Here is a 27,603-nt window from a genome sequence, read left to right on the forward strand (position 1 = left end):
GTGTTACTGGGTGGAGTTTTGCCCTTTGCATTGGGTAATATCTATACAATGTAATAAAAGCTTGAAAAGAGATCTCATCCGCTATTGCAAATGCTAATAAAGCTGCGTACACTAGATTTGTCAGCCAAAATCTTTCTTGATGGTTTTGTCTAGTGTGTATTCCTCAGACACCGCTGGCCTTTCCTGTAGCACTCTGCCTGATCAAGTCGCTGTTCCTGCTATCTTCTCCCTGTGGTAACTTCAATGGAACTTCCTGTTGTGAAGTGCGCTTATTTCTCCCTCTCCACGGAGTAGATCACTCTGCTCGGCCAGAAGCTAAACTGTATAAGTTCCTAGAGAAGAAAACTGTGTCTGAACAGCGGTTTATTTCAAAACAAAATAAGTCTTGCAGGAGTGTACACAGCCCTAAAATGTTACAATGCTCCGCTTCCAAAGTTCAGTGGTGATTAATTCAATCAAAAGCCATGATGTATACCTGGACACTGCATCAAGCAGTTCAATGGCATACCTGTACAGTTGCGTTGTGCAATTGGGTTGGTGCTAGAAAACGTGACCCGACAAGCATTTCAGGTTATCCAGTCCTGTGCAGCCAGCTTACTTGCACAGTCCCCATTTCTGTAACTGGAATTAAACTGTTATGTTTGCACTGTTTTTAATTTTAGCTGCATGGTTTAAAAGTTTTGTTACAAAACTTGTTTTGACCATAAACCGTTGTACAAAAACCGCCTTCGGAACTATGGGTGTATGTGTTTACATGCCAAGCAGTTTAATCAGCAGGCCTGCTTTTGTCTCTTCTGTGTGTATCTGCTGGAAATGTAAAGGGAGCATAGGAGTGTTTTCTATTGACCGCTGAATAAATGTGCTAAGTTTCATTGCCCAAAACAATTGTTTGTGATTGGGGTGAAATGCATGCGTCCCAACATTGACCTGCTCCCTTCCTTTGTCTGCCGTGTTAGATGTTCTATACTCGTTTGTTTTTGTTTTTTAGTTCATCTGTACCTTGGGAGATAAACTGAAGTGGTTATGAAAGTTTCTAATTACATGTATCCTTACATGTGTATGTTGCACAATCTAAGCTAAACTCATCCCTTACTTCACTGGGTTTGAGCAGTGTGTTTAAAAGGAACCCGAGGGGAGAGACATGGAGGCTGCCATATTTATTTCCTTAACAGTTGCCTGCCAGTCCTGCTGATATTTTTGGTTAGTAGTGTCTGAATCGCACACCTGAAACGAGCATGCAGCTAATTTTGTCAGATTTGATCAGCAGGCTTGTTCAGAGTCCAGAGCTAAAAATATTAGTGGCACAAGATCAACAGGACAGCCATGCGATGTGCATTGTTTAAAAGGAAATAAATATGGCAGCCTCCATATGTCTCTCACTTTGAGTTCCCTTTAACAGCCACATGGTTATGCATAGTAGAAGCAGTAAAGTGTTGTACCGTGTTTTTACTCATGTTTATGCATGAACACATTCAGAATAGTTGCTTTGAATGGGTGACTCAACAGGAATAAAGTTTAAATTTAAAACATCCAGGATGAAAATTGGAAGATGGATGCAATAATGTTTCTTACCTTGTTACATGGGTAAATTGTGCATAATTTAACTTTGCATGTTTGTTGGTCAAAAACCCTACTGGTAGAACTTTCTGTAATAAAACTAAAATCCAGCTCCAGCCAAAACTTTTTTTTTTTTTCCTTTGTTGTGCAGAATTGCTATACTATGGTCAGGCTGTCCTTCCTGATAACTCCATGATGGAAAATTCTCTGACAGGACTTCCGAGGTGAAAATCAACTGATGAGAAGAACAATTGCATCTATCCTCCTCCTAAAAATGACTTTTTTTTTTTTTTTTTTGATATCCCACAGTTTTATTTTATATATAAATCTAGTTTCAGTTTCGGCTTCATGGTCTCTGCTCAAAGACCCCTTCATTGAAGTATGCCAGAGCTCAAATCTATGAATTATTGGCCCTTTTTATCTCTTTCCTGCTCTCAGAAGCCATTTACTGGCAGGAAAATATTTTGTCTAATTACTAATCAGTGAGAGTTATGCTATAGTCTGACCCCGTATGACCCGGTCCCGACCCAGACAGAAACTGTCACTTGCATACCTGATTTTTAACTCTTTAAAGAGAATCTGTATTGTTAAAATCGCACAAAAGTAAACATACCAGTGCGTTAGGGGACATCTCCTATTCCCCTCTGTCACAATTTCGCCGCTCCCCGCCGCATTAAAAGTGGTTAAAAACAGTTTTAAAAAGTTTGTTTATAAACAAACAAAATGGCCACCAAAACAGGAAGTAGGTTGATGTACAGTATGTCCACACATAGAAAATACATCCATACACAAGCAGGCTGTATACAGCCTTCCTTTTGAATCTCAAGAGATCATTTGTGTGTTTCTTTCCCCCCTGAGGGGGGAGTGCATAGCAGAACCACAACACTGAAGAACTTGGCAGCCTTCCAGACATAGGCTGACAAGTCTGACAAGGGAAAGATACATTGATTTATTACAGAGACTGTGATAGTACAAAGTGCTGCAGTAAGCCAGAACACATTAGAATAGCTTTTGGAACTTGTAGGATGATAAAAAACAGGATGCAATTTTTGTTACGGAGTCTCTTTAAGACAGAGAAAGAAAGGAACACCGCTTAGTTATTTGTATGCTGGCACTGTACATACACGTCTATCTCATGTCACATGTCACCTTGGTTGTCCTTTAAAACTTTGTATCCAAGAGTTAATTGAAAGTGAGGCAAATTCTCCTAAGCATGGGTTTATAATCTGATGGGGTCAAATTCCCAGAATCATGTAAAATCCGTGCCAGAGATTTTGGCATAGCCAGAGCCTCTATAGGCTGTAATGGAGAATACGGCTAAAGCGGCGCTCAGACAGTAATTTGGGTGTCTTCAATACTGAGAACAAATTACCATTAAAAACAGGGCAATTCGGCCGCCAGCTATAGCTGGAAGCCGAATTATGTCTTTCCCCACTGTCCACGGTGACATGGAGGGGTAATAAGAATGAAAATAATGAACACTGCTGGGACTTTTGCAGGCGCAGTGGGAGCAGTTTTTTCGGCTTTACCTTGCACCCACATTTTCTGGTAGCTTAAAGGGACTCAGAGCACCTCTCATTGGTATGCCTTTAAAGCTGAGTACACACGTACGATAACGATCGTTCAAAAACGAACGATAACGACAATTGGGCCGATAATCGTGCGCTCCAAATTTTCCAACGATCGTTTTTGGGGACGATAACGACCGTTATCGTTCAATCCGACCGATCCAACCCGGCGGATTTTTTCGAAAGATAATCGTTCAATCGTTGCAGTGTGTACAAAGATCGTCCGATAACGCATGTTCTTATTGCCTGTCATAACGTCACTTCCGTTTGCGCATGCATTTTTTAATCGTTCGTCATTCAGTACTTTATACTTATATCGTTCACGTGTGTACACAATCGCTCATTACGAACGATCTTTTCCGTCTAATTTGAATATCGTGTAAACGTCACGAATCGTTCGTAACGAACGATCTTTATCGTACGTCTATACGAACCTTTAGACTCCGAGCAGTACTGCAAAGTACTTAAAGATGCATACCTTTCTGTAACTTGTGCTCTCCTTTATTTGATATCTGAATTGCTGTTCTACACCAAATAGTTTTCGTTCGATTTCAATTTAAAAATTGCGGCTGCCATCTTGGCTGTGTTATAACTTCCGGGTCAACCCTGTCTTCACTGAATGAAGTAGGAAGAGGAAGTGACACGCATGGCCATTGCCAGGGGCTCCTCCAGAGGGGTCATAGCACGACTTTGTTGGCAGTCTGGCTTAAAGAGGAACTCCAGTGAAAATAATTTAATATAAAAAGGTGCTTAATTTTTACAATAATTATGTATACATGATTTAGTCAGAGTTTGCTCATTGTAAAATCTTTCCTCTCCCAGATTCACATTCTGACATGTATTACATGGTGACATTGTTACTGTGGGCAGATTATGTAGCTGTTCTGGCTTTAACAGACAGCTATAAACAGCCATTTCCTGTGTGTGTCATTGTTACATTGTGGCAGTTTGCCCAGAGTACCGTACGGTACCAGAGCCTCTTGTGGGAGGGGTTTCAGCACAAAATCAGTCATACAGCGCCCCCTGATGGTCTGTTTGTGAAAATCATTATATTTTTCATGTAAAAGTGGGTATCAGCTACTGATTGGGATAAAGTTCAATTCTTGGTCGGAGTTTCTCTTTAAAGGCATGCCCATGAGAGTTGCTCGGAGTCCCTTTAATATATGTATGCCAAATTTCCCACTGCTCATTAATTCCTGTTGGGGAAGTCTCCAAAATAGAGAGGGGCACATTTGATTCAAAATACGTTTTGGCTGGAGTTAACCTTTTCCAAAGCTAGATCTGCAGATATATAAAACAAAGGTTGAGTGTTTCCTGTGTACAACCTTCAAAAGGGTTACTGTAATTCTAATTATTTTGTATTTTCTCAATCTAACGTAGTGCTTTTGTGTCCATATTTCAGACGGCAACTCCAAACTAACATGGCAGTCAGACTGTGTGATGTGGCTTCTCTGCTTAGAAGTGGTTCGTGGGCAGCAGAGCCTTGGACTGGGGTCTGTGGGACTTTTTTTTTTTTTTTCCTTGAATTTCTATAGTCTTTCCATATGTAGAGGCCATACCAAAATTAAATCTGATTGAACATCCCTACATTGAACAGCTTAAATGATCCCTCTATCCAGTTGTATGGACTTACCCATTACCAGTTTAAAGGTAGTGACACACATTCAGTTATGTAGAACGTTGGGCGCATTAAGTTTGTACTAAAATTGTGGGGTTTTCTTGCCTTGCTGTACAAAATGCAGAAGCTAGTTTAAAACCAGGTCTTTGTCAAACATAGCTGCGTTTGATATAGGTATATATTTTTTTCTATTGAATTTTGACTACAGCTAATGCCATACACAGGGCTGCAAATATGAGGTTTAAAGGACCACTGTCTCAAAAATCTTCAAACTTAAAATACATGTGAATGCATACAAATAAGTACCTTTCTCCCAGTGTAAAATGAGCCATAAATGACTTATCTTCCATGTTGTCACTTACAGTAGGGAGTATAAATCTGACAGAACCGACAGGTTTTGGACTAGCCCATTTCCTCATGGGAAGTTCTCAGGGTTTTCTTTATTTTCAAAGCACTTAGTGAATAGCAGTTGCTCTGTTCAACTGCCAAAAAAGTGAGCAGGGAAGCTGCCCATTTTTTTTTTCAGGGAGTGTCTTTATAAAGAATAAAGGTCATCATGTTGAGAATCCCCCATGGAGAGAGGGACTAGCCCAAAACCTGTCAGTAATGTCAGATTTCTACTACTTACTGTAAGTGACAGCAACAGAGGAGAAAAGTAATTTATGGCTCACTTTACTCTGGAAGAAACATACTACTTATTTGTATGCGTTTACATATATTTTAAATTTTAAGATTTTGGCAACAGTGGTCCTTTAAAAAGGGGCTCTACAGCGTAAAAACTGTAAAATGTAAAATATGTGCAAACATATACAAATAAGAAGTACATTTTTTCCAGAGTAAAATGAGCCATAAATTACTTTTCTCCTATGTTGCTGTCACTTACAGTAGGAAGTAGAAATCAAACAGAAGTGACAGGTTTTGGACTAGTCCATCTCTTTATAGGGGATTCTCAGGGATATATTTATTTTCAAAAGCACTTAGTGAATGGCAGTTGCTCTGTCCAACTGCCAAAAAACTGTGTAGCGAGCAGGGAAGCTGGCCAGCATTATAACCTTTTCACCTCCCCCTGCACGAGAATCTGTCCCTGTATTTACACAGATGTAAACAAATACAAACACTTGGTTCTGTTTCTATTTTTAGAACACACTAACTCTGTATCTCCATCTTGTGGCCAAAAAGTAAAACCACATCCAAATACCCTATTATACACCTTCCCATAGAAAAAGGAAATAAGTTTTCATTATTTTTAAAAACCCTTCAAGGTGAAATCCTTTTTCGGGAATATCTTTATAAAGAATAAAAGCCTTGCTGAGAATCCCCTATGAAGAGATGGACTAGTCCAAAGCCTGTCACTTCTCTCAGATTTCTACTACCTACTGTAAGTGATAGCATTATAGGAGAAAAGTAATTTATGGCTCATTTTACTCTGGAAAAAATATACTTATTTGTATAGTTTGCACATATTTTAAATTTTACAGTTTTTCGCTGTAGTGCCCCTTTAAGTTTTGGCCATTGTAATTTGCCCTGATTTGTAGGTGCAGTTCATTTTGCAGTACCTGTGTCCGAGTTGGGTGCATATACAAAAAACGCTATTGTTCTTCAGCCAATTCCAGTTGTATTCACTTTGTCCAGAGGATAGAAAGGAGGTGAAATATCCTAAACTGTGACATAGTAAAGATCAGCAGGATTGCCAGGCAACTGGTATTGTTTAAAAGGAAATTAATATGGCAGCCTTCATATCTGTTTAGGTGGACTTTAACCTTTTCAGGACCAGGTGCATTTTTGGTTTTCAGGGTGTCCTTTGTTTTCAAGAGCATTTCCTGAACAGCAGTTTAACTGCCAAAATAATAAGATGCGTACCAGCCAGCCTCCCTACTCACTTGCACACTATTTTGTCAGTTATAGTGGCCGTACATGGTACAATTTTTTCATACAATCTTACCATTTCTATGTAGTATAAGGGTAAATTAAGTGAATATACTGAAAGGATAATTTAGGCAGTCCCTTTATATTACATAGAAATGGTAAGATGGTATGAAAAAATTGTACCAGGTATGGTCACCATTAGACTTTGCAACTGCTGTACAGGAAATGCTGTTGAAAACAAAGAACAAAACCCTGAGAATTCCTAATGAAAAGATGGACTGGCTCAAAATCTGTCGGATCTGTCAGATTTGTAACTGCCTATTATTTCGCAATAGTGGTGGTTTAAGGACCAGAGCCATGTTTTCCTTGGTTTAGCAAGATTACTATGATTGGCTCACAGTAATCCATGGGGTCAGGAGCCAATACAATTGGCATCTGACCAGGATACAGAGCACTGCTGTCACTGTAACAGCAAAGTGAGTGGGCTGCAGCTTCTCTGGATTGGTGGGAGTGATAAGAATGGTGTGACTGCATGGCTGGGAAGTTGAAATCTGTGCTCTGGCAGGCTTAAGCAGACACACAAACTGGGTGTACATTTCAACTAGGGACTTCCGGAAGACGTTAAAGGGATACTGTAGGGGGGTCAGGGGAAAATGAGTTGAACTTACCCGGGGCTTCTAACGGTCCCCCGCAGACATCCTGTGTTGGCGCAGCCACTCACCGATGCTCCGGCCCCGCCTCCGGTTCACTTCTGGAATTTCAGACTTTAAAGTCTGAAAACCACTGCGCCTGCGTTGCCGTGTCCTTGATCCCGCTGATGTCAAGAGCGCACAGCGCAGGCCCAGTATGGTCTGTGTCTGCGCAGTACACTCCTGGTGACATCAGCGGGAGCGAGGACACAGGCGTGCAGGCGCAGTGGTTTTCTGACTTTAAAGTCAGAAATTCCAGAAGTGAACTGGAGGCGGGGCCGGAGCATCAGTGAGTGGCTGCGCCAACACAGGATGTCTGCGGGGGACCAGTAGAAGCCCCGGGTAAGTTCAGCTCATTTTCCCGCGACCCCCCCCCTACAGTATCCCTTTAAGGCACTGAACTGAACTGGGATGAAAAAGTGGACTTTTACTTACCTTCGTCCATCTCTCTGTAGTGAAAGTCCACATTTTTAGTCCACCTTTGGATGTGCTTGGACAACCCCACTTGCTTTCTCTCCCTTTCAAAAGTATCAGCGATAGACATGAAGGAAATCTTTCCCAGGAATAGCAACCTGAAAGTCATTGAACCCTACAAACATCGCACAACTAAAAAATGTTTTGCTGAGGAAGCTTTAAAAGCAACACTGAACAAACCTCAAAATTGTCCTACAGGCAGCTGAACTACAGGAAACATGAATAGCTTATTATGAAAATGTCCTCCTTACCATTCATTGTAGTTTTAGAATGGTTGTAACCTCACCAGTGGCAAATCATTCTTGAAAGCTGAATGGAGAGTTGTATGTAAACTGGGACTTAAAAAGAAACTGTAGCGAAAAGGGGGGAAAAGTGAGATGTAAAAAATAGAGAAAAAATCGCCATGTAATTTGTTAATATTGTTTGCTCCACAATCAACCTGCACGTAATCCTCTTTACTACTAGCAGACATGAGAGACCAGATAGCACCAACTGCCATTATCTGTAAACTCTCTCTCCCCCCCCCTCCCCCCCCCTTTTCTCCAAGCACTTCAGATAGTTTTGTGACCAATTCTTAAATGCTGGTCATATTTTTTTTTACTTCGGGTTTCTATAGGATAGTTTTTATCCCATCAGCTTTTAGGAAGGAATTTTCCACTGACCGTATCCTAACTAAATGTAACCCACCCTTCCGTTAAATTCAGAAAGGTTGTCAGGATACCTACTAGAATTATAATTGGAGCAAAGGATCCACTTGTGGGCTATAGGGACAACAGCATGCAGAATTTTCTGGTTCATTTCCACTAAACAGAGGAAGATTGTGTGACACTATGCTTTAAACTGTCAGTGACTAGTCTTTGATTTACACTTTGACTTTAGCTATATTTTGGTATGGTCTCTGACCATTTGTGTGTGTTTTATGAAGTTCACTATATTACTTTAAATGCAAATTATTTAATCAGATACATTGCCTTTAAAGGGGTTTTTCAAATTCTGTCTGTACACTGTCAAGTTTTGTTGGTTTTTTTTGTTTTGTTTTTTTTTTTCTTTTTCCCCCATCTACAGGAAGGATCTAAAGGAATATTCATTACGGTGTTTAACTTGTATATACAAGTGTCATTTTATTCAGAGCAGATGGTCCTATAGCTGAGCAATGCCATTTTAGCCTAGAGCAGCTGTTCACTTGAATGTTGGCTTAGGATGCTGTTTTTGCCACCTGAACATAAGCAAATACTGAAAATTTTGTTTTGCAGCATCAAGTGTAATCCTACTTGTGCATAATGTTTTGGACATCAGGCATTATGGCAAAGAACAGTGTACAGTAATGCACACCAAATAGCCTTTACATCAGTCTGACAAGTGAAAAGAAGCTATAACTTTGTGGCATAACTATTAATTTATGTGCTGATAATTTATTTACGGTGGATGATCAGATCCCAACTTCTCTTCCATAGGTGGCAACTTTATTCGGATATTAACCACTTCCCAACTGAGGGGTTTTACCCCTTGACTACCAGAGCAATTTTCACCTTTCAGCGCTCCTTCCATTTATTCGTCTATAACTTTATCAATACTTATCGCAATGAAATGAACTATATGTTGTTTTTTTCGCCACCAATTAGGCTTTCTTTAGGTGGGACATTATGCCAAGAATTATTTTATTCTAAATGTGTTTTAATGGGAAAATAGGAAAAAATGTGGGAATTTTTTTTATTATTTTTCAGTTTTCGGCCTTTATAGTTTTTAAATAATGCATGCTACTGTAATTAAAACCCATTAAATGTATTTGCCTATTTGTCCCGGTTATAAAACCGTTTAAATTATGTCCCTATCACAATGTTTGGCGCCAATATTTTAATTGGAAATAAAGGTGCATATTTTTTCAGTTTTGTGTCCATCCCTAATTACAAGCCCATAGTTTATAAAGTAAGTGTTATACCCTCTTGACATAAATATTTAAAAAGTTCAGTCCCTAAGGTAACTATTTATGTTTTTTTTTTAATTGTAATTTTTTTTTTTTTAATTACAAAAAAAATAAAAAAAAAATTGGAGTGTGGGAGGTAAGGAGTTAATTTTTTGTGTAAAACTAGTTTATTTGTATGTAAAACATGCTTTAGGGTGTAGTTTTACAATTTGGCCACAGTAACTTTTTTTGTTTAATGCGACCTGCAAGCGTCCTTCCGGACGCTTGCAGGAAGCACTAGGAGGCTGAGAGTTTGTTTTTTTTCTCACAATGATGGCACTGCTCAGTGGAGCAGCAGCGGATCATTGTGGGGCTTAAATCAACGAACGGGAATGGATTTTCCCGTTCATTGGGCGGCGTGTTTGCGGCAGGAGTGTGTGCTAGAGGGAGCGCGGGCAGCGGCGGGAGCGCGTAAAGTAGGGATTTCTCCGTCCCTGGGGGTTAAAGGATGGAATAAGGGACGGAGAAATTCGTACGCGTGGGGGGTAAAGTGGTTAAGGCTTAAGGTATGTACACAAAAATTGTCCGGCTGATGAAAGTTTCAGCCAACAATCGACTGATTAAGGGCCCGTTCACACTGCACGCGTTTCCAGCCGCATTTTGGAAACGCGTGCAGGTCGCCGATACGCACGACATCAGACATTGCATAGAGTGCAATGTCTGATGTTCACACTGCATGCGTTCCGGACCTGTGCGGTCCGGGAACGCATGCTGCACGCAGATTTTGCTAAAACGCGTGGCTGTCCCATTCACTTTTCAGTGATGGGATCAGCCACGCAACGCACACAAACGCGAATGGCCATGCGTTCGTACGCGTTGCGGTCTGCACGCGTTCCGCACGCATGGCCATCCGCATTTGTGATCTGAACGGGCCCTAAGGGTTCTTAATCAGTCCTGCCTAGGCATTGGGCAGGACTGATCCAGCACTCAGATCAGACGAGGAATGTAGACATTCTACCCTAATATGTGGCAAACATGAAAATTATAAAATCTGCATGATTGGATTTTTTTTTTTATTTTTTTTTAGCTGAGCTGTTTTGTAATCTGTTGAAAAACATTTTTTTCTTTTTCTTCAAGATCTTTGTTGGCCGCCTATTGGAAAATTTTGCAGAATGTTGTATAAAGTTTGGGAAGGGGGTGTTCTCCTTATCTCCTTAAAGGGGTTCTTTCGCGAAAAAAGTAGGCAGTTAAAAAATGTGACAGATGACAGGTTTTGGGCCAGTCCATCTTTTTAAGGGGGATTTCTCAGGGCTTTCTTTGTTTTCAACAGCATTTCCTGAACAACAGTTTAACTGCCAAAATAGCAAGATACCAGCCGGCCTCCCTAATCACTTGCACACTATTATGTCAGTTAGATTGTGCAACGGTTGTTCAGGAAATGCTGTTGAAAACAAAGAAAACCCTGAGAATCCCCCTTAAAAAGATGGACTGGCCCAAAACCTGTCCTCTGTCACATTTTTTAACTGCCTACTTTTTTCGCGAAAGAACTTCTTTAACCTGCCTGGCGTTCTATTAAGATCGCCAGGCAGGCTGCGGGAGGGTTTTTTTTTAATAAAAAAAAAACTATTTCATGCAGCCAACTAAAAGTTGGCTGCATGAAAGCCCACTAGAGGGCGCTCCGGAGGCGTTCTTCCGATCGCCTCCGGCGCCCAGAATAAACAAGGAAGGCCGCAATGAGCGGCCTTCCTTGTTTTGCTTACATCGTCGCCATAGCGACGAGCGGAGTGACGTCATCGACGTCAGCCGACGTCCTGACGTCAGCCGCCTCCGATCCAGCCCTTAGCGCTGGCCGGAACTTTTTGTTCCGGCTACGCTGGGCTCAGGCGGCTGGGGGGACCCTCTTTCGCCGCTGCTCGCGGCGGATCGCCGCAGAGCGGCGGCGATCAGGCAGCACACGCGGCTGGCAAAGTGCCGGCTGCGTGTGCTGCTTTTTATTTGAGCCAAATCGGCCCAGCAGGGCCTGAGCGGCAGGCTCCGGCGGTACTGGACGAGCTGAGCTCGTCCAGACCGCCCAGCAGGTTAAAGAGACACTGAAGCGAAAAAAAATATATATGATATAATGAATTGGTTGTGTACTATGAATAATTACTAGAAGATTAGCAGCAAAGAAAATATTCTCATATTTTTATTTTCAGGTATATAGTGTTTTCTCTAACATTGCATCACTCTATAATATGTGCAGATTACACAACACTCAGCATTCAAAATGAGTCTTTCAGAGCAGTCTGTGAAGTAATGACCTCTCCTCTAGCAGAGGAAAAGTAAACGGTTCACTTACAGTTAACAGCCCTCTCCACGACTAAGTTAGTCGGAGAGCTTAATAGCTTTTTTGCATAGAGATAACTGGAGTTTCTCAACTCTTCCTGTACTGGAAACAATTAGACTGATGTATCTGATCTTAATGTTTTTTTTTCTTAGCTGTACTACACATACAAATCATAATATCATCATTTTTTTTTTTCGCTTCAGTGTCTCTTTAAGGAGCACTCGGCTAACAAGTTTCAGCACTTATTTAGGTTAGCAATCATATAGTGAACTATGGGTACATCTCATACCAGTTTAATATAACCAATCTAGTTGTCAATCCTTTGGTTTGTAATTATGGGAGTTTCCTACTGTGGGTAGTGCCCAATAGAGAATACTAGCTCACGTGTTTGCCTCCACTACTTACATATTCATACTAGAAGCCAGTTTAGATAAAAGGGCATAAACTAACCTTGAAGTATTGTGACCGAGGCAATTTAAAACTATAGAAGTACAGATATCTACTTAAATGTAAAACCTCTATATAGAAATGGGCAGAATAAAGTCACTTTGGTTGAAAGGTCAGCCTCTAGTATTTTATAGTCTTCCCCCAATGATAATAGTTGCACAAACCCCACTGACTAGGATTTTATGCAGCCCAGCAAGGGATAGACATGCTGGTCTTTATTAAAAGTGCAGTGTAAAGGTGCGTACACACATGCGACTATAGTGGTTTGAAACGATCGTTCCCTGATCATTTCAAACGACCATGTAAAAAAAAGGAGCCAACGACCATTAAAGAGAACCCGAGGTGGGTTTGAAGAATATTATCTGCATACAGAGGCTGGATCTGCCTATACAACCTAGCCTCTGTTGCTATCCCAACCCCCCCTAAGGTCCCCCTGCACTCTGCAATCCCTCATAAATCACAGCCACGCTGCTGACAAACAGCTTGTCAGAGCTGGCTGTGTTTATCGCTATAGTGTCAGTCTGCTGTTCTCCCCGCCTCCTGCAGAACTCCAGTCCCCGCCTGCATCCCTTCCCTCCCTGCTGATTGGAGGGAAGGGACGAGTGCAGGGACCGGAGCTATGCAGGAGGCGGGGGAGCAGCTGAGACTGACACTACAGATGTAAACACAGCCTCACAGCACTGCTGTGATTTATGAGGGATTGCAGAGTGCAGGGGGACCTTATTGGGGTTTGGGATAGCAACAGAGGCTGGGCTGTATAGGCAGATCCAGCCTCTGTATGCAGATAACATTCTTTAAACACACCTCGGGTTCTCTAAGTCTAACGACGGACGAGCTAGATCGTTAAAAAACGAACGATCTATCGTGGCGGATTCTTTCCAATGACGATCGTTTGCAAAAGTAGTACATCGTTGGAAACGGTCGTTCGTACTAAGCTTGACATGCGCATTTCACTATTTCTCCATGGAACTTCTCATTTTTATGCGCAAGCGCAATTGATTCTTTACGTGATGTAACATTTGTTCTAACGATCAGATCGTTACACACCTTTAAAAACTAACTTCACTTAGGTCGTTCTTTCGTCAAGTTTGTTCGTCCACAACGAACGATCGTTGTCGCATGTGTGTACGTAGCTTAACCACTTGAGGACCACAGTCTTTCTACCCCTTAAAGAGAACCCGAGGTGTGTTTAAAGAATGTTATCTGCAAACAGAGGCTGGATCTGCCTATACAGCCTAGCCTCTGTTGCTATCCCAAACCCCACTAAGGTCCTCCTGCACTCTGCAATCCCTCATAAATCACAGCCATGCTGTGAGGCTGTGTTTACATCTGTAGTGTCAGTCTCAGCTGCTCCCCCGCCTCCTGCATAGCTCCGGTCCCTGCCCCCAATCAGCAGGGAGGGAAGGGATGCAGGCGGAGACTGGAGTTCTGCAGGAGGCGGGGAGAGCAGCAGACTGACACTATAGAGATAAACACAGCCAGCTCTGACAAGCTGTTTGTCAGCAGCGTGGCTGTGATTTATGAGGGATTGCAGAGTGCAGGGGGACCTTAGGGGGGTTTGGGATAGCAACAGAGGCTGGTCTGTATAGGCAGATCCAGCCTCTGTATGCAGATAATATTCTTCAAACCCACCTCGGGTTCTCTTTAAGGACCAGGCACTTTTTTTCCATTCAGACCACTGCAGCTTTCACGGTTTATTGCTCGCTCATACAACCTACCACCTAAATGAATTTTGGCTCCTTTTCTTGTCACTAATAAAGCTTTCTTTTGGTGCTATTTGATTGCTCCTGCGATTTTTACTTTTTATTATATTCATCAAAAAAGACATGAATTTTGGCAAAAAAAATGATTTTTTTAACTTTCTCTGCTGACATTTTTCAAATAAAGTAAAATTTCTGTATACATGCAGCGCGAAAAATGTGGACAAACATGTTTTTGATTTAAAAAAAAAACCATTCAGTGTATATTTATTGGTTTGGGTAAAAGTTATAGCGTTTACAAACTATGGTGCAAAAAGTGAATTTTCCCATTTTCAAGCATCTATGACTTTTCTGACCACCTGACATGTTTCATGAGGGGCTAGAATTCCAGGATAGTATAAATACCCCCCAAATGACCCCATTTTGGAAAGAAGACATCCCAAAGTATTCACTGAGAGGCATAGTGAGTTCATAGAAGATATTATTTTTTGTCACAAGTAAGCGGAAAATGACACTTTGTGACAAAAAAAAGTTTCCATTTCTACTAACTTGCGACAAAAAAAATGAAATCTGCCACGGACTCACCATGCCCCTCTCTGAATGCCTTGAAGTGTCTACTTTCCAAAATGGGGTCATTTGTGGGGTGTGTTCACTGTCCTGGCATTTTGGGGGGTGCTAAATTGTAAGCACCCCTGTAAAGCCTAAAGGTGCTCATTGGACTTTGGGCCCCTTAGCGCAGTTAGGCTGCAAAAAAGTGCCACACATGTGGTATTGCCATACTCAGTAGAAGTACTATAATGTGTTTTGGGGTGTATTTTTACACATACCCATGCTGGGTGGGAGAAATATCTCTGTAAATGACAATGTTTTCATTTTTTTTTTTACACACAATTGTCCATTTACAGTTATTTCTCCCACCCAGCATGGGTATGTGTAAAAATACACCACAAAACACATTATACTACTTCTCCTGAGTACGGCGATACCACGTGTGGCACTTTTTTGCACCCTAACTGCGCTAAAGGGCCCAAAGTCCAATGAGTACCTTTAGGATTTCACAGGTCATTTTTCGACATTTGGTTTCAAGACTACTCCTCATGGTTTAGGGCCCCTAAAATGCCAGGGCAGTATAGGAACCCCACAAATGACCCCATTTTAGAAAGAAGACACCCCAAGGTATTCCGTTAGGAGTATGGTGAGTTCATAGAAGATTTTATTTTTTGTCACAAGTTAGCGGAACATGACACTTTGTGAAAAAAAACCAATTAAAATCAATTTCCGCTAACTTGTGACAAAAAAATTAAAACTTCTATGAACTCACCATACTCCTAACGGAATACCTTTGGGTGTCTTCTTTCTAAAATGGGGCCATTTGTGGGGTTCCTATACTGCCCTGGCATTTTAGGGGCCCTAAACCATGAGGAGTAGTCTGGAAATCAAATTCCGCAAAATGACCTGTGAAATCCTACAGGTACTCATTGGACTTTGGGCCCTTTAGCGCAGTTAGGGTGCAAAAAAGTGCCACACATGTGGTATCGCCGTACTCGGGAGAAGTAGTACAATGTGTTTTGGGGTGTATTTTTACACATACCCATGCTGGGTGGGAGAAATAACTCTGTAAATGGACAATTGTGTGTAAAAAAAATCAAGATTGTCATTTACAGAAGTATTTCTCCCACCCAGCATGGGTATGTGTAAAAATACACCCCAAAACACATTATACTACTTCTCCCGAGTACGGCAATACCACATGTGTGGCACTTTTTTGCACCCTAACTGCGCTAAAGGGCCCAAAGTCCAATGAGTACCTTTAGGATTTCACAGGTCATTTTTGTTTCAAGACTACTCCTCACGGTTTAGGGCCCCTAAAATGCCAGGGCAGTATAGGAACCCCACTAATGACCCCATTTTACAAAGACACCCCAAGGTATTCCGTTAGGAGTATGGTGAGTTCATAGAAGATTTTATTTTTTGCCACAAGTTAGCGGAAATTGATTTGAATTGTTTTTCTTCACAAAGTGTCATATTCCGCTAACTTGTGACAAAAAATAAAATCTTCTATGACCTCGCCATACACCTAATGGAATACCTTTGGGTGTCTCCTTTCTAGAATGGGGTCATTTGTGGGGTTCCTATACTGCCCTGGCATTTTAGGGGCCCTAAACCGTGAGGAGTAGTCTTGAAACCAAATGTCGCAAAATGACCTGTGAAATCCTAAAGGTACTAATTGGACTTTGGGCCCCTTAGCGCACTTAGGGTGTAAAAAAGTGCCACACGTGGTACCGCCGTACTCAGGAGAAGTATAATGTGTTTTGGGGTGTATTTTTACACATACCCATGCTGGGTGGTAGAAATATCTCTGTACATGACAATTGTTTGATTTTTTTTACACACAATTGTCCATTTACAGAGAGATTTCTCCCACCCAGCATGGGTATGTGTAAAAATACACCCCAAAACACATTATACTACTTCTCCTGAGTACGGCGATACCACATGTGTGACACTTTTTTTGCAGCCTAGGTGCGCTAAAGGGCCCAACGTCCTATTCACAGGTCATTTTGAGGCATTTGTTTTCTAGACTACTCCTCACGGTTTAGGGCCCCTAAAATGCCAGGGCAGTATAGGAACCCCACAAGTGACCCCATTCTAGAAAGGAGACACCCCAAGGTATTCCATTAGGTGTATGGCGAGGTCATAGAAGATTTTACTTTTAGTCACAAGTTAGTGAAAAATGACACTTTGTGAAAAAAACCCAATAAAAATAAATTTCCGCTAACTTTTGACAAAAAATAAAATCTTCTATGAACTCGTCATACACCTAACAGAATACCTTGGGGTGTCTTGTGGGGTTCCTATACCGCCCTGGCATTTTACGGGCCCAAAACCGTGAGGAGTCTGGAAACCAAATGTCTCAAAATGACTGTTCAGGGGTATAAGCATCTGCAAATTTTGATGACAGGTGGTCTATGAGGGGCCGAATTTTGTGGAACCGGTTATAAGCAGGGTGGCCTTTTAGATGACAGGTTGTATTGGGCCTGATCTGATAGATAGGAGTGCTAGGGGGGTGACAGGAGGTGATTGATGGGTGTCTCAGGGGGTGATTAGAGGGGAAAATAGATGCACTCAATGCACTGGGGAGGTGATCGGAAGGGGGTCTGAGGGGGATCTGAGGGTTTGGCCGAGTGATCAGGAGCCCACACGGGGCAAATTAGGGCCTGATCTGATGGGTAGGTGTGCTAGGGGGTGACAGGTAGTGACAGGAGGTGATTGATGGGTGTCTCAAGGTGTGATTAGTGGGGGGAATAGATGCAAGTAATGCAATGGCGAGGTGATCAGGGCTGGGGTCTGAGGGTGTAGGCGGGTGATTAGGTGCCCTAGGGGCAGATGAGGGTCTAATCTGATGGGTAGCAGTGACAGGGGGTGGTTGATGGGTAATTAGTGGGTGTTTAGAGGAGAGAACAGATGCAATGCACTTGGGAGGTGATCTGACTGCGGGTCTGCAGGCGATTTGATGGTGTGGGTGGGTGATCAGATTGCCCGCAAGGGGCAGGTTAGGGACTGATTGATGGGTGGCAGTGACAGGGGGTGATTGATGGGTGGCAGTGACAGGGGCTGATTGATGGGTGGCAGTGACAGGGGCTGATTGATGGGTGATAGGTGATTGGCAGGTGATCAGTGGGTTATTACAGGGAAGAACAGATGTAATTAATGCACTGGTGAATTGATAAGGGGGGGGGGGGGTCTGAGGGCAATCTGAGCGTGTGGGTGGGTGATTGGGTGCCCGCAAGGGGCAGATTAGGGTCTGATCTGATAGGTAACAGTGACAGGTGGTGATAGGGGGTGATTGATGGGTGATTAGTGGGTGTTTAGAGGAGAGAATAGATGTAAACAATGGATTTGGGAGGTGATCTGATGTCGGATCTGCGGGCGATCTATTGGTGTGGGTGGGTGATCAGATTGCCCGCAAGGGGCAGGTTAGGGGCTGATTGTTGGGTGGCAGTGACAGGGGGTGATTGATGGGTGATTGACAGGTTATCAGGGGGGATAGATGCATACAGTACACAGGGGGGGGGGGGGTCCTGGGGAGAATCTGAGGGGTGGGGGGTGATCAGGAGGGGGCAGGGGGGGGGATAAAAAAAAATAGCGTTGACAGGGAGTGATTGATGGGTTATTAGGGGGGTGATTGGGTGCAAACAGGGGTCTGGGGGGTGGGCAGGGGGGGGTCTGAGGGATGCTGTGGGCGATCAGTGGGCGGGGGGGCTGATCAGTGTGTTTGGGTGCAGACTAGGGTGGCTGCAGCCTGCCCTGGTGGTCCCTCGGACACTGGGACCACCAGGGCAGGAGGCAGCCTGTATAATACACTTTGTATACATTACAAAGTGTATTATACACTTTGTAGCGGCGATCGCGGGGTTAACATACCGCCAGCGCTTCCGTATGGCCGGCAGGATGTTACGGCGGGTGGGCGGAGCCAGTTGCCGGGGGAAGCGCGCGTCATCAATGACGCGATCGCTCCCCCGGCATAGGAAAAGGACGCAACGCCCTAAGGCGTATTGCGGTCCTTAAGGCATCCACTTTGCCGCCGCCCATGGGCTGTGGGCGGTCGGCAAGTGGTTAAGACTGAACTTTTTAAGTCCAATGTTTTAAATCGTGACAAATAACATGGGGTTTATTCCAGCTATTTTTATTGGGTTGGGGGAGGGGAGTTTTAGTGATAGGGTTATATTGGAGATATACGACATAATGAGGGTTTTGCAGGAATTAAGTTTGATGGGACCCGGCTGTACAATATATTTTTGCCCATCAAAAATATTGCAGTGTATGCTCTAAATAACACCTGTGCCTAAGCCTCATCCCTTAAAGGGGTTCTTTTGCGAATGAGGAAAAAAATAAAAAGTGGTTTATGCATAAACTATTAAACCTCCTTCTAAAATAGTGTAAAAAGTTTTTTTAAAAAATGGTTTCATCATACAACATGTAATGTAAATAGTGACGGATGACGGCTGGGAGGCTAATCCATTTGTTAGGGGTTGTGTTTTTTTTACTTTTCACAAACCTAACTCCTGCCTAAGTAGTTTTCAGTGGTATAACCCACTTCTAGCAGGAATCGCCGTTCTAGCCCTAACACTGAGCTCCGCTGAACTGCTGAATGTGTTTACATTGTTGCTAGGCAACCAGAGGCCGTGCACAGACTCATTTGTGAAAGTCATAAGCTGCTGGGAGAATGAATTGGACATGTCAGATTGAATCGAATCAATGAATCAAATTGAATCGAATCTGACAAAGAATCATATGGTGTAGATGGGACTGATTCATTCTCCCAGCAGCTTATGTCTTTCACAAAGGAGTCTCTGCAGGGCCTCTTGTTGCCTAGCAACAATGTAAACACATATTCAGCAGCTCAGCAGAGCTCAGCCATTTGGGCTATAACCGCGATTCCTGCTAGAAGTGGGTTATACCACTGAAAACTACTTAGGCAGGAGTTATGGTTGTGAAAAGAAGGTAAAAAAAAAAAAAACACCCCTAACAAATGGATTAGCCTCCCAGTCCTTCAAACGTCACTGTTTACATTACATGTTGTATTGATGAAACCATTCAGTTTTTAAAAAAACTTTTTACGCTATTTTAGAAGGATGTTTAATAGTTTATGCATAAACCACTTTTTATTTTTTTCCTCATTCTCTGAAGAACCCCTTTAATATCTGTAGTTGACCACACCCACTTTTTGCCACTGTGCTCTCCACTTAACACATCTTGGTCAATTTACTTTTTTAAATTGTGTGGTATGATTTAAAGGAAACTTAATTCTTGATTTTCGTTGTAGAGATTAATATATTGTAGTCAGGGACTATTTTAGGTTATTGGCTAAAGTCAAGTTGAGGCTCAAGTCTACAGGATTCATTACAAGGAGCAGGGCATGATCTTCTTAAAATTTGGCTAGGAGTCCCATGATTTATAGTTGGATCCCCTAGTTCCTTTAGGAAGTGTTGGCTCTATGGTACATGCCTGATACTGCCAGGTCAGAGGAACATCAATTTGTTGCCAAATTCTTATTTCAGGCCAGCACAGAACCCAAAGTTATAACCATTACAATTTGTCAGTCAAGACATGGGAAACTTAAGTTGCAGTACACATTGCTGCTAGTGCCCAGACTGAATTTTTTTTTAACTTTTTTGATTTGTAGAGTTTAACATTAGTTGCAGTTACTTGGGGGTTAATGAACGTGCATGCCAGTGTTTTCAATGATGTACAATTTTCTCAGTAAATGAAGATTCTGACATTTTCCTCTCACTCCTTTCCCCTCCTCTCTCGTTAGCAGGTAATTGCTGCCATGGAAACACAGTTGTCCAATGGTCCCACATGCAATAACACAGGCAATTGTCCAAACTCCATAAACAACTGCTCATCACCTGTGGACTCGAGCAATACTGAGGACAGCAAGACCAATTTAATAGTAAACTACCTTCCTCAGAACATGACACAGGAGGAACTTAAAAGCTTATTTGGAAGTATTGGAGAGATTGAATCCTGTAAACTGGTACGGGATAAAATAACAGGTATGCGATGGAACAAATATGAATAATAAATGAGAAAGTTTGAATGTTTGTCTGTTTAGTTTTACTTGAAGTAAACTTGTCAAGAGCACAATGGCCACTGCCATCAGGTTTTCTTAACCAGTTAACAAATCTTCATTAGCCAGGATATCCAAAGAATGGTGCTTATTGTATATTGATCATGTGGCAGCTCTAGAAATTTGTTTTAATGGGAGATGCTTTCTGCTTAGCAGGGATGGCCAAAGAGAAGCAAATGAGGAATTTTGCAAATACTGTATGCACATGTTTGCAGCTTGGAAATAGACCAATCAAATAATTTGATCCCTTTTTCATAATTCTGCATCAGCTTGGAATGCTTTTGCATTATATTTACCATCCCTACTGCCTAGAAAAAAACGGGCCTAGCAGAATGTGCCCAAAAACCCAGAGGAGATTGATCTGAACTTGTACCCAAGTGTTTCTGCCTACTGACGGCATTCTTAGAGATCTTAAATCTCTAACACTGTAGTTGGCAATTATTCCCTCTTTCTTTATGCGCCACATACACTTGGCGTGAAACAGCTGTCGACCCCTATACTGACTTGCACTCCTATCAGTGGACTGTAGCCATTTTGTCTTCTTTTTACATGGTGAAATAAATAACCTTTGCATTGGATGTGCTTGCCCACTTTTTTTCTTTTTGATACAAGTTCGGACACCTAACTTGGGCTACAGCACTCCTAAGGTTGCTTGTCACGGTTCTGTGCACCGGTTTTTCCTTCCAAATGCTTACACAGCCCACCCAGCATGGGTATGTGTAAAAATACACCCTAAGGGCTTGTTTCCACTGTTGCGACGCGATTTCGCCTGCATTCCGACGCTTGTAAAAACGCATGCGGATGCGTTTCCGCATGCGTTTTTACCCGCGATTTCACGTGCGATATCGCATGGCACGGTGCCATGCGAAATTAACCATGACACTGCCAGGGCAAAATAAAATTGAAAAAGGTGCGAAATCGCGGGTAAAAACGCATGTAACAAACGCATGCGTTTTTACTATTAAATACATTAGCGGCGATTCGCACGGATTCCCGACGTAGGCGAAATCGTTGCCTCTTTTGTGCGTTTTTTCTCCTCAACAAAAAACGCACAACGCCACCGCAGGAGTGGAAACAGCTCCATCCACTCACATTACATGTGCGAATCCGCATGCGTTGGACGCATGCGGATTCGCGATAGTGGGAACGAGCCCTAAAACACATTATACTACTTCTGAGTACGGCAATACCACATGTGTGGCACTTTTTTGCAGCCTAACTGCGCTAAGGGGCCCAAAGTCCAATGAGCACCTTTAGGCTTTACAGGGGTGCTTACAATTTAGCACCCTGAAAATGCCAGGACAGTAAACACACCCCACAAATGACCCCATTTTGGAAAGTAGACACTTCAAGGTATTCAGAGGGGCATGGCGAGTCCGTGGCAGATTTCATTTTTTTTGTCACAAGTTAGCAGAAATGGAAACTTTTTTTTTTTTTTATTATTTTTGTTTCAAAGTGCCATTTTCCCCTAACGTGTGACAAAAAATAAAATGTTCTATGAACTCACTATTCCTCTCAGTGAATACATTGAGATGTCTTCTTTCCAAAATGGGGTTATTTGAGAGGTATTTATACTATCCTGGAATTTTAGCACCTCATGAAACATTACAGGTGCTCAGAAAAGTCAAGAGATGCTTCAAAATGGGAAAATTCACCTTTTTGCACCATAGTTTGTAAACGCTATAACTTTTACCCGAACCAATAAAAATACACTTTTTTTTTTTTTTATCAAAGACATGTAGCACAATACATTTGGACAAAAATGTATACAGAAATTTTACATTATTTGACAAATTTTATCACAAAGTTAAAAAAAACATTTTTTTGACAAAATTCATGTCTTTTTTGATGAATATAATAACTAAAAATCACAGCAGCAATCAAATAGCACCAAAAGAAAGCTGTATTAGTGACAAAAGGAGGGAAAATTCATTTAGATAGTAGCTTGTATTACAGAGTAGGCCTGAACGATTTTAGGAAAAGATTGAATCGCACGATTTCTGTCAGAAATTGCGATTTCGATTCGATTCACGATTTTCTTCAAATCAAGCCTAAGCACTAAATTCACAATGTACACAGTACCATTTACAAACATGCGCTGACAAAAAATGACATCATACTATCAAATTGATGTTTGTAACTGTCACTGCATTATGTGAATGTATCAAAACAAATAGCTATTAATCTAAAATGCAGTGATGAAAATTAAAGCCAAGAATTGCTTTCAATGAGGTATTTATGAAACATGCAGGAGTGTGGGCGGAGTCTGCTGGCCATGTTACATAGTTTGATTGACATACATGCGGGTGGAGTCTGCCGCTCGCCCAGCAAATGATGTTAAAGCACTGGGAGCAGGGAGTTGCCAGGTGAGAGCCTGCTGCTCAGTTGATACCACAGCCAACAGTACACCTTAATGATACCCAAATCTGAGTCTCTGCTGTTCTTACCAGCAGCATCACACATTACAGTTGAAGACACACTGTGTAGAAGTTGAGCAAAGCATACCTGGGACAAGGCAAAAAGTTATTTATAATACTGGGGATTCTTCACCAGCTTATGATGTGGAGGGAATATTGAGCCGCCGGGACGTGTGAGAGCCTGAGAGACTGCAGGTCGGGGTGGGCGGAGTCTGCCACTCGTACTCTCGTAGCACTCAGCGATTGACAGCCATGCGGGCGGAGTCTGCCGCCCGCCCAGCTAATGTTGGGAGAAGGAGTGTGAGAGCCTGCGGGCGGAGCCTGCCGCCCGCTCCGCTGATTGGCTGCACAGTGGGAAGTTGTGGGAGAGAGTGTCCCGCCTCCACTCAGAGAACGAGTGTGTGCAAACTGCCACTGCACAGAGCGGCAGAGGGGACCGCTGGACGGGCTGCAGAGGGGGGGTGAATATCGTTGCCATGGCGATCCCGGAATCGGCATTTCCAGGATCGCGATTTCGATCCGAAAACGATATATCGTTCAGGCCTATTACAGAGCAATAAACAGTTAAAGCTGCAGTGGTCTGAATGGAAAAAAGCTCTGGTCCTTAAGGGGTGAAAAGACTGTGGTCCTTAAGTGGTTAAAGGGAACGTAAACTGAGAGGGCTATTTGTTTCCTTTTAAAAAATACCAGTTGCCTGGCATTCCTGCTGATCTCTTTGGCTGCGGTAGTGGCTGAATCACACACCTGAAACATGCATGCAGCTAACTCAGTCTGACTTGTTGAGGGGCTTTGGGTAAAAGTATTAGAGACACAGGATCAGGAGGAGAGTCATGCAACTGGTATTATTTTAAAAATCCATATCCTTCTCAGTTTAGGTTCCCTTTAAGGATAAATCCTCTCAAATGATCTTGGAATACTATCAACTAAACATGAGCTTTCCAGCCCCAACCTTATCTGATCCCAAGGAACCTAATCCAGCACTAGGTATGAATATGGAAGTTGTGCATGCAGAGAAGTCCTTTTTGCCATTCCAGTAAAGAATGCCCAGTTCTGCTTTACACAGAAGTGAAGAAAAATTATGATATAATGAATTGGTTGTGTAGTATGGATAATTTCTAGAACATTAGAAGCAAAGAAAATATTCTCATATTTTTATTTTCAGTTGTATAGTGTTTTTTATAACATTGCATCATTCTCTGATATTAGCATTTTACACACTACTCAGCATTGTAAATGATTTTGCAGAGCAGCCCAGTGAACTATTGACCTGTCCTGTGCAGAAGAAAAAACAATATAGTGACTGACAGTTGTGGTAACGGGCTTCAGAAGTCAGAACTCTCTGCGACTTTGAAAGTCGTGGAGCTTAATGGCTTTTTTGCATAGATAACAAGTGGAGTTTCTTAACCTTCCTGGCGGTAACCCCGAACGTAGTTTGGGGTAAGCCGCGCAGGAGGTTTTCTCAGGCCCTGCTCGGCCGATTTACTTAATTTTTTTATTTTGCTGGACGCAGCTACCACTTTGCTAGCTGCGCCAGCACACCGATCGCCGCCGCCCCGCGCCCGATCGCCGCTATCCATCACGGCGTTCGCCCCCCAGACCCCGTGCGCTGCCTGGCCAATCAGTGCCAGGCAGCGCCGAGGGGTGGATCGGGACTCCCAATGACGTCACGACGTCGGTGACGTCATCCCGCCCCGTCGCCATGGGGAAGCCCTCCAGGAAATCCCATTCTTTGAACGGGATTTCCTGAACGGAGATCGCCGAAGGCGTTCGAAGTGGGCGGGGGGATGCTGCTGAGCAGCGGCTATCATGTAGCGAGCCCTGGGCTCACTACATGATATATAAAAAAAAAACTGCTGTGCTGCCTCCTGGCGGAATTTTTCATACCGCCAGGAAGGTTAAAGAGTAACTGTCAGGCTGCAAAAGCTAATTTAAACCTCTATTCTCCTGTGTTAAACAGTTTAGAAGGAAGCCAAAAAGGCAATACTGAAGTTAAAAATCTCTTACTTTTGATGTGTGCTGAACAGCAAGGCTGTTATTCCCAAACTCTTAAAAGGACGAGAGGCCGCATAACATACTGCAAAGCATTCTGGGGCTACTTCTTCCCACCTTGGGTCCTCCCATTGGCTGCTAGTGAGAAGTTACAGGCTCATATTACAGCAGCTTGTAATGCAGCCCAGCTCACAGCACTGAAAAATCACAGGGCAGAGTATACTGCATGAGTCCGCTATCTCTTTTGTGAGTGGAATCAGGAAGCAGGGAGGACATGACGACACAATTGGCTTCATAGGAGACAGACAAACATGGAACCTGTCATGAGCTGTCAGGAGCATCATTCTCTGCAAATACTATATAAAAATTCTGTGAAATCCAATCGTGGACAGTAAAATGCATATGTAATGTAAGTACAGCCAATATTTAGCTACTGATGTGTTTGTTTTTTTTCTCTGAGACCGTATACCTAACAGCTCCTCTTTAATGCTTCCTGTGCTGGAAACAATATTACTCATATATCTGCTGCTAATATTTTATTTCTTAGCTGTACTACACATACCAATCGTATATTTTTTTTTTCGCTTGTCTCTTTAAATTGTGTTGATTAGATTGGAATGTAGGCGGTAACCCTTTCCAAGAAACCATTCCTTTCTGACACAAAGGCCTAGTGCACACCGGAGCGTTTCCGCTGCAGTTTGCGATCCGCTTGCGGGTGCGGATCCGCTAGGGTAATGTATTTCAATGGGCTGGTGCACACCAGAGCGGGAGGCGTTTTGCAGAAACGCATACTCCCGGGCTGCTGCAGATTTTGGATTGCGGATGCGTTTCTGCCTCAATGTTAAGTATAGGAAAACCGCTCTGAAAAACGGCACTTCAGAGCGGTTTGCCAGGCGTTTTTGTTACAGTAGCTGTTCAGTAACAGCTTTACTGTAACAATATATTAAATCTACTACACCAAAAATGCTTCACAAAACCGCAAAATGCTAGCTGAAACGCTGCAGAAAAAGAAGAAAAAGCGTTTCAAAATCTATCATTTTGCGGATCTGCTAGCGGCTTTTGGTGTGCACCAGGCCAGAGAGAGCTCTGACATTTTTTGCTCTCTGAATTAAAGAAATGCCTTTCATGTTCAAAAGATATATTGGCTCTTAAAAATTCAATTTGTTGGGAAGGAACCAGATCGCACTTAAAAAATCCACCTCAATACTTCAACTGGGGGGGGGGGGAGGGGGGGTGTTCCTTACTGGATCTGGGATGAAAGCAAATAGACAACATAAGTGTTGTCCAGTTGTGGATTTGCCAAAACTGCTGCACTTGGGTACTTATGCTTATCACATACAATGAAAGTAATGTTATCTCTACTGGTGCAAGAGAAAAAAATTTTGTAATAAATTTACATCTGTAGTTCTGAATTTTTAAGGGGATAATTTATGGAACTGTAGAGCTGGCTCCTTGAGAAATCTACTATAGTGTGATTCCCCCTTCCAACTCCTGGATACTAATTGCTGAACTGGTGTGTTTGGCCTCCTGTTCCAACTGGAGAAAATGTTATAATTCTTTTGTCCCCTCTTTCTTTCTATCCTGTTTTTTGGTTTTTGGTTAAAGATGGGCACAAAAAAAAACACTGTAATATGTCAACATAAAAAAAATGCAGAAAAGATCCAGTAGAATCGCAAGTGGCACATTGACCGTTCAATATGTGTGAAAATTTGCAGTTACACAATATGCAGCAAAATGCATGCAATTCTAACATGTGAGCACCGTTGAAATGTGGTACTTGACACCAAGAAAATATTGTGTAACAAATTACGGTATCTGCCTGGAGCACTTCACACCACTGGTTAAACTGGCGGTTAAAAGGTTAAATATCTGTTTCCTTTTACAGACCGTTTATAAAAAAAAAAAAAGCAAGAAGTGTCTGTACACCTCTCTAGTTTGAAAGAAATGGCTACAACCAAAAAAAAATAATTGCCAGATACTAATTCAGCAGTTTTTTTAAAGCTATGAAAAACTTCTAGATTGGTCTTACTGGACATAAAGTGCACACCACTTTAAAGGGACTCCGAGCAGTGCAGAAACTATGGAAAGATGGATATCATTTTAAAGCTCTCTTTCTGATGACACATAAACCGCCGCCCTACGCCTTTTAGTTTTTCTCTATTTTCGCGATCGAAATCGCGCCCGCTGCAATTTCGATCGCAAAAATAGCGAAAACTAAAAGGCGTAGGGTGGCGGTTTATATATCATTGGAAAGAGGAGAAAGAGAGCTTTAAAATATGCATCTTTCCATAGTTTCTGCACTGCTCGGAGTCCCTTTAAATACAGCCCTAAATTGTATCTGCTGAGAACATGAGTACATTGAGTTTTAAAGTGGAACTGAAGTGAGCAAAAGGTTTGATTTGGTGTCCTAAGATA

At 42.4% G+C, this 27,603-nt stretch overlaps 1 protein-coding gene and 1 long non-coding RNA gene across 11 annotated transcripts in view; one reads left to right on the top strand and one right to left on the bottom strand.

Annotated features, from left to right (window-relative positions):
- Window positions 1–27,603, top strand: part of ELAVL2 (ELAV like RNA binding protein 2) — a 197,939-nt gene that overhangs the window by 64,554 nt on the left and 105,782 nt on the right. For 6 of the 10 annotated variants that reach the window (XM_068234533.1, XM_068234525.1, XM_068234536.1 and 3 more), the window contains exons 2-3: window positions 4,528–4,618; window positions 20,468–20,708. In XM_068234533.1, the coding sequence (XP_068090634.1) occupies window positions 4,547–4,618; window positions 20,468–20,708 (313 nt within the window). In that variant the 5' untranslated portion in view covers window positions 4,528–4,546. Of the gene's footprint in view, window positions 1–1,708; window positions 1,782–4,527; window positions 4,619–20,467; window positions 20,709–27,603 lie in introns of all 10 variants that reach the window. The other 4 variants (XM_068234510.1, XM_068234520.1, XM_068234517.1 and 1 more) reach the window with 3 other exon arrangements.
- Window positions 117–6,538, bottom strand: LOC137517581 (uncharacterized). The gene is made up of 2 exons (XR_011020577.1): window positions 6,300–6,538; window positions 117–332 (listed from the first exon to the last, which is right to left on the bottom strand). It is a non-coding gene; the product is annotated as an uncharacterized lncRNA (long non-coding RNA).

Source organism: Hyperolius riggenbachi, chromosome 1 (genome assembly GCF_040937935.1).
Source record: "Hyperolius riggenbachi isolate aHypRig1 chromosome 1, aHypRig1.pri, whole genome shotgun sequence".
Lineage (NCBI taxonomy): Eukaryota > Metazoa > Chordata > Amphibia > Anura > Hyperoliidae > Hyperolius > Hyperolius riggenbachi.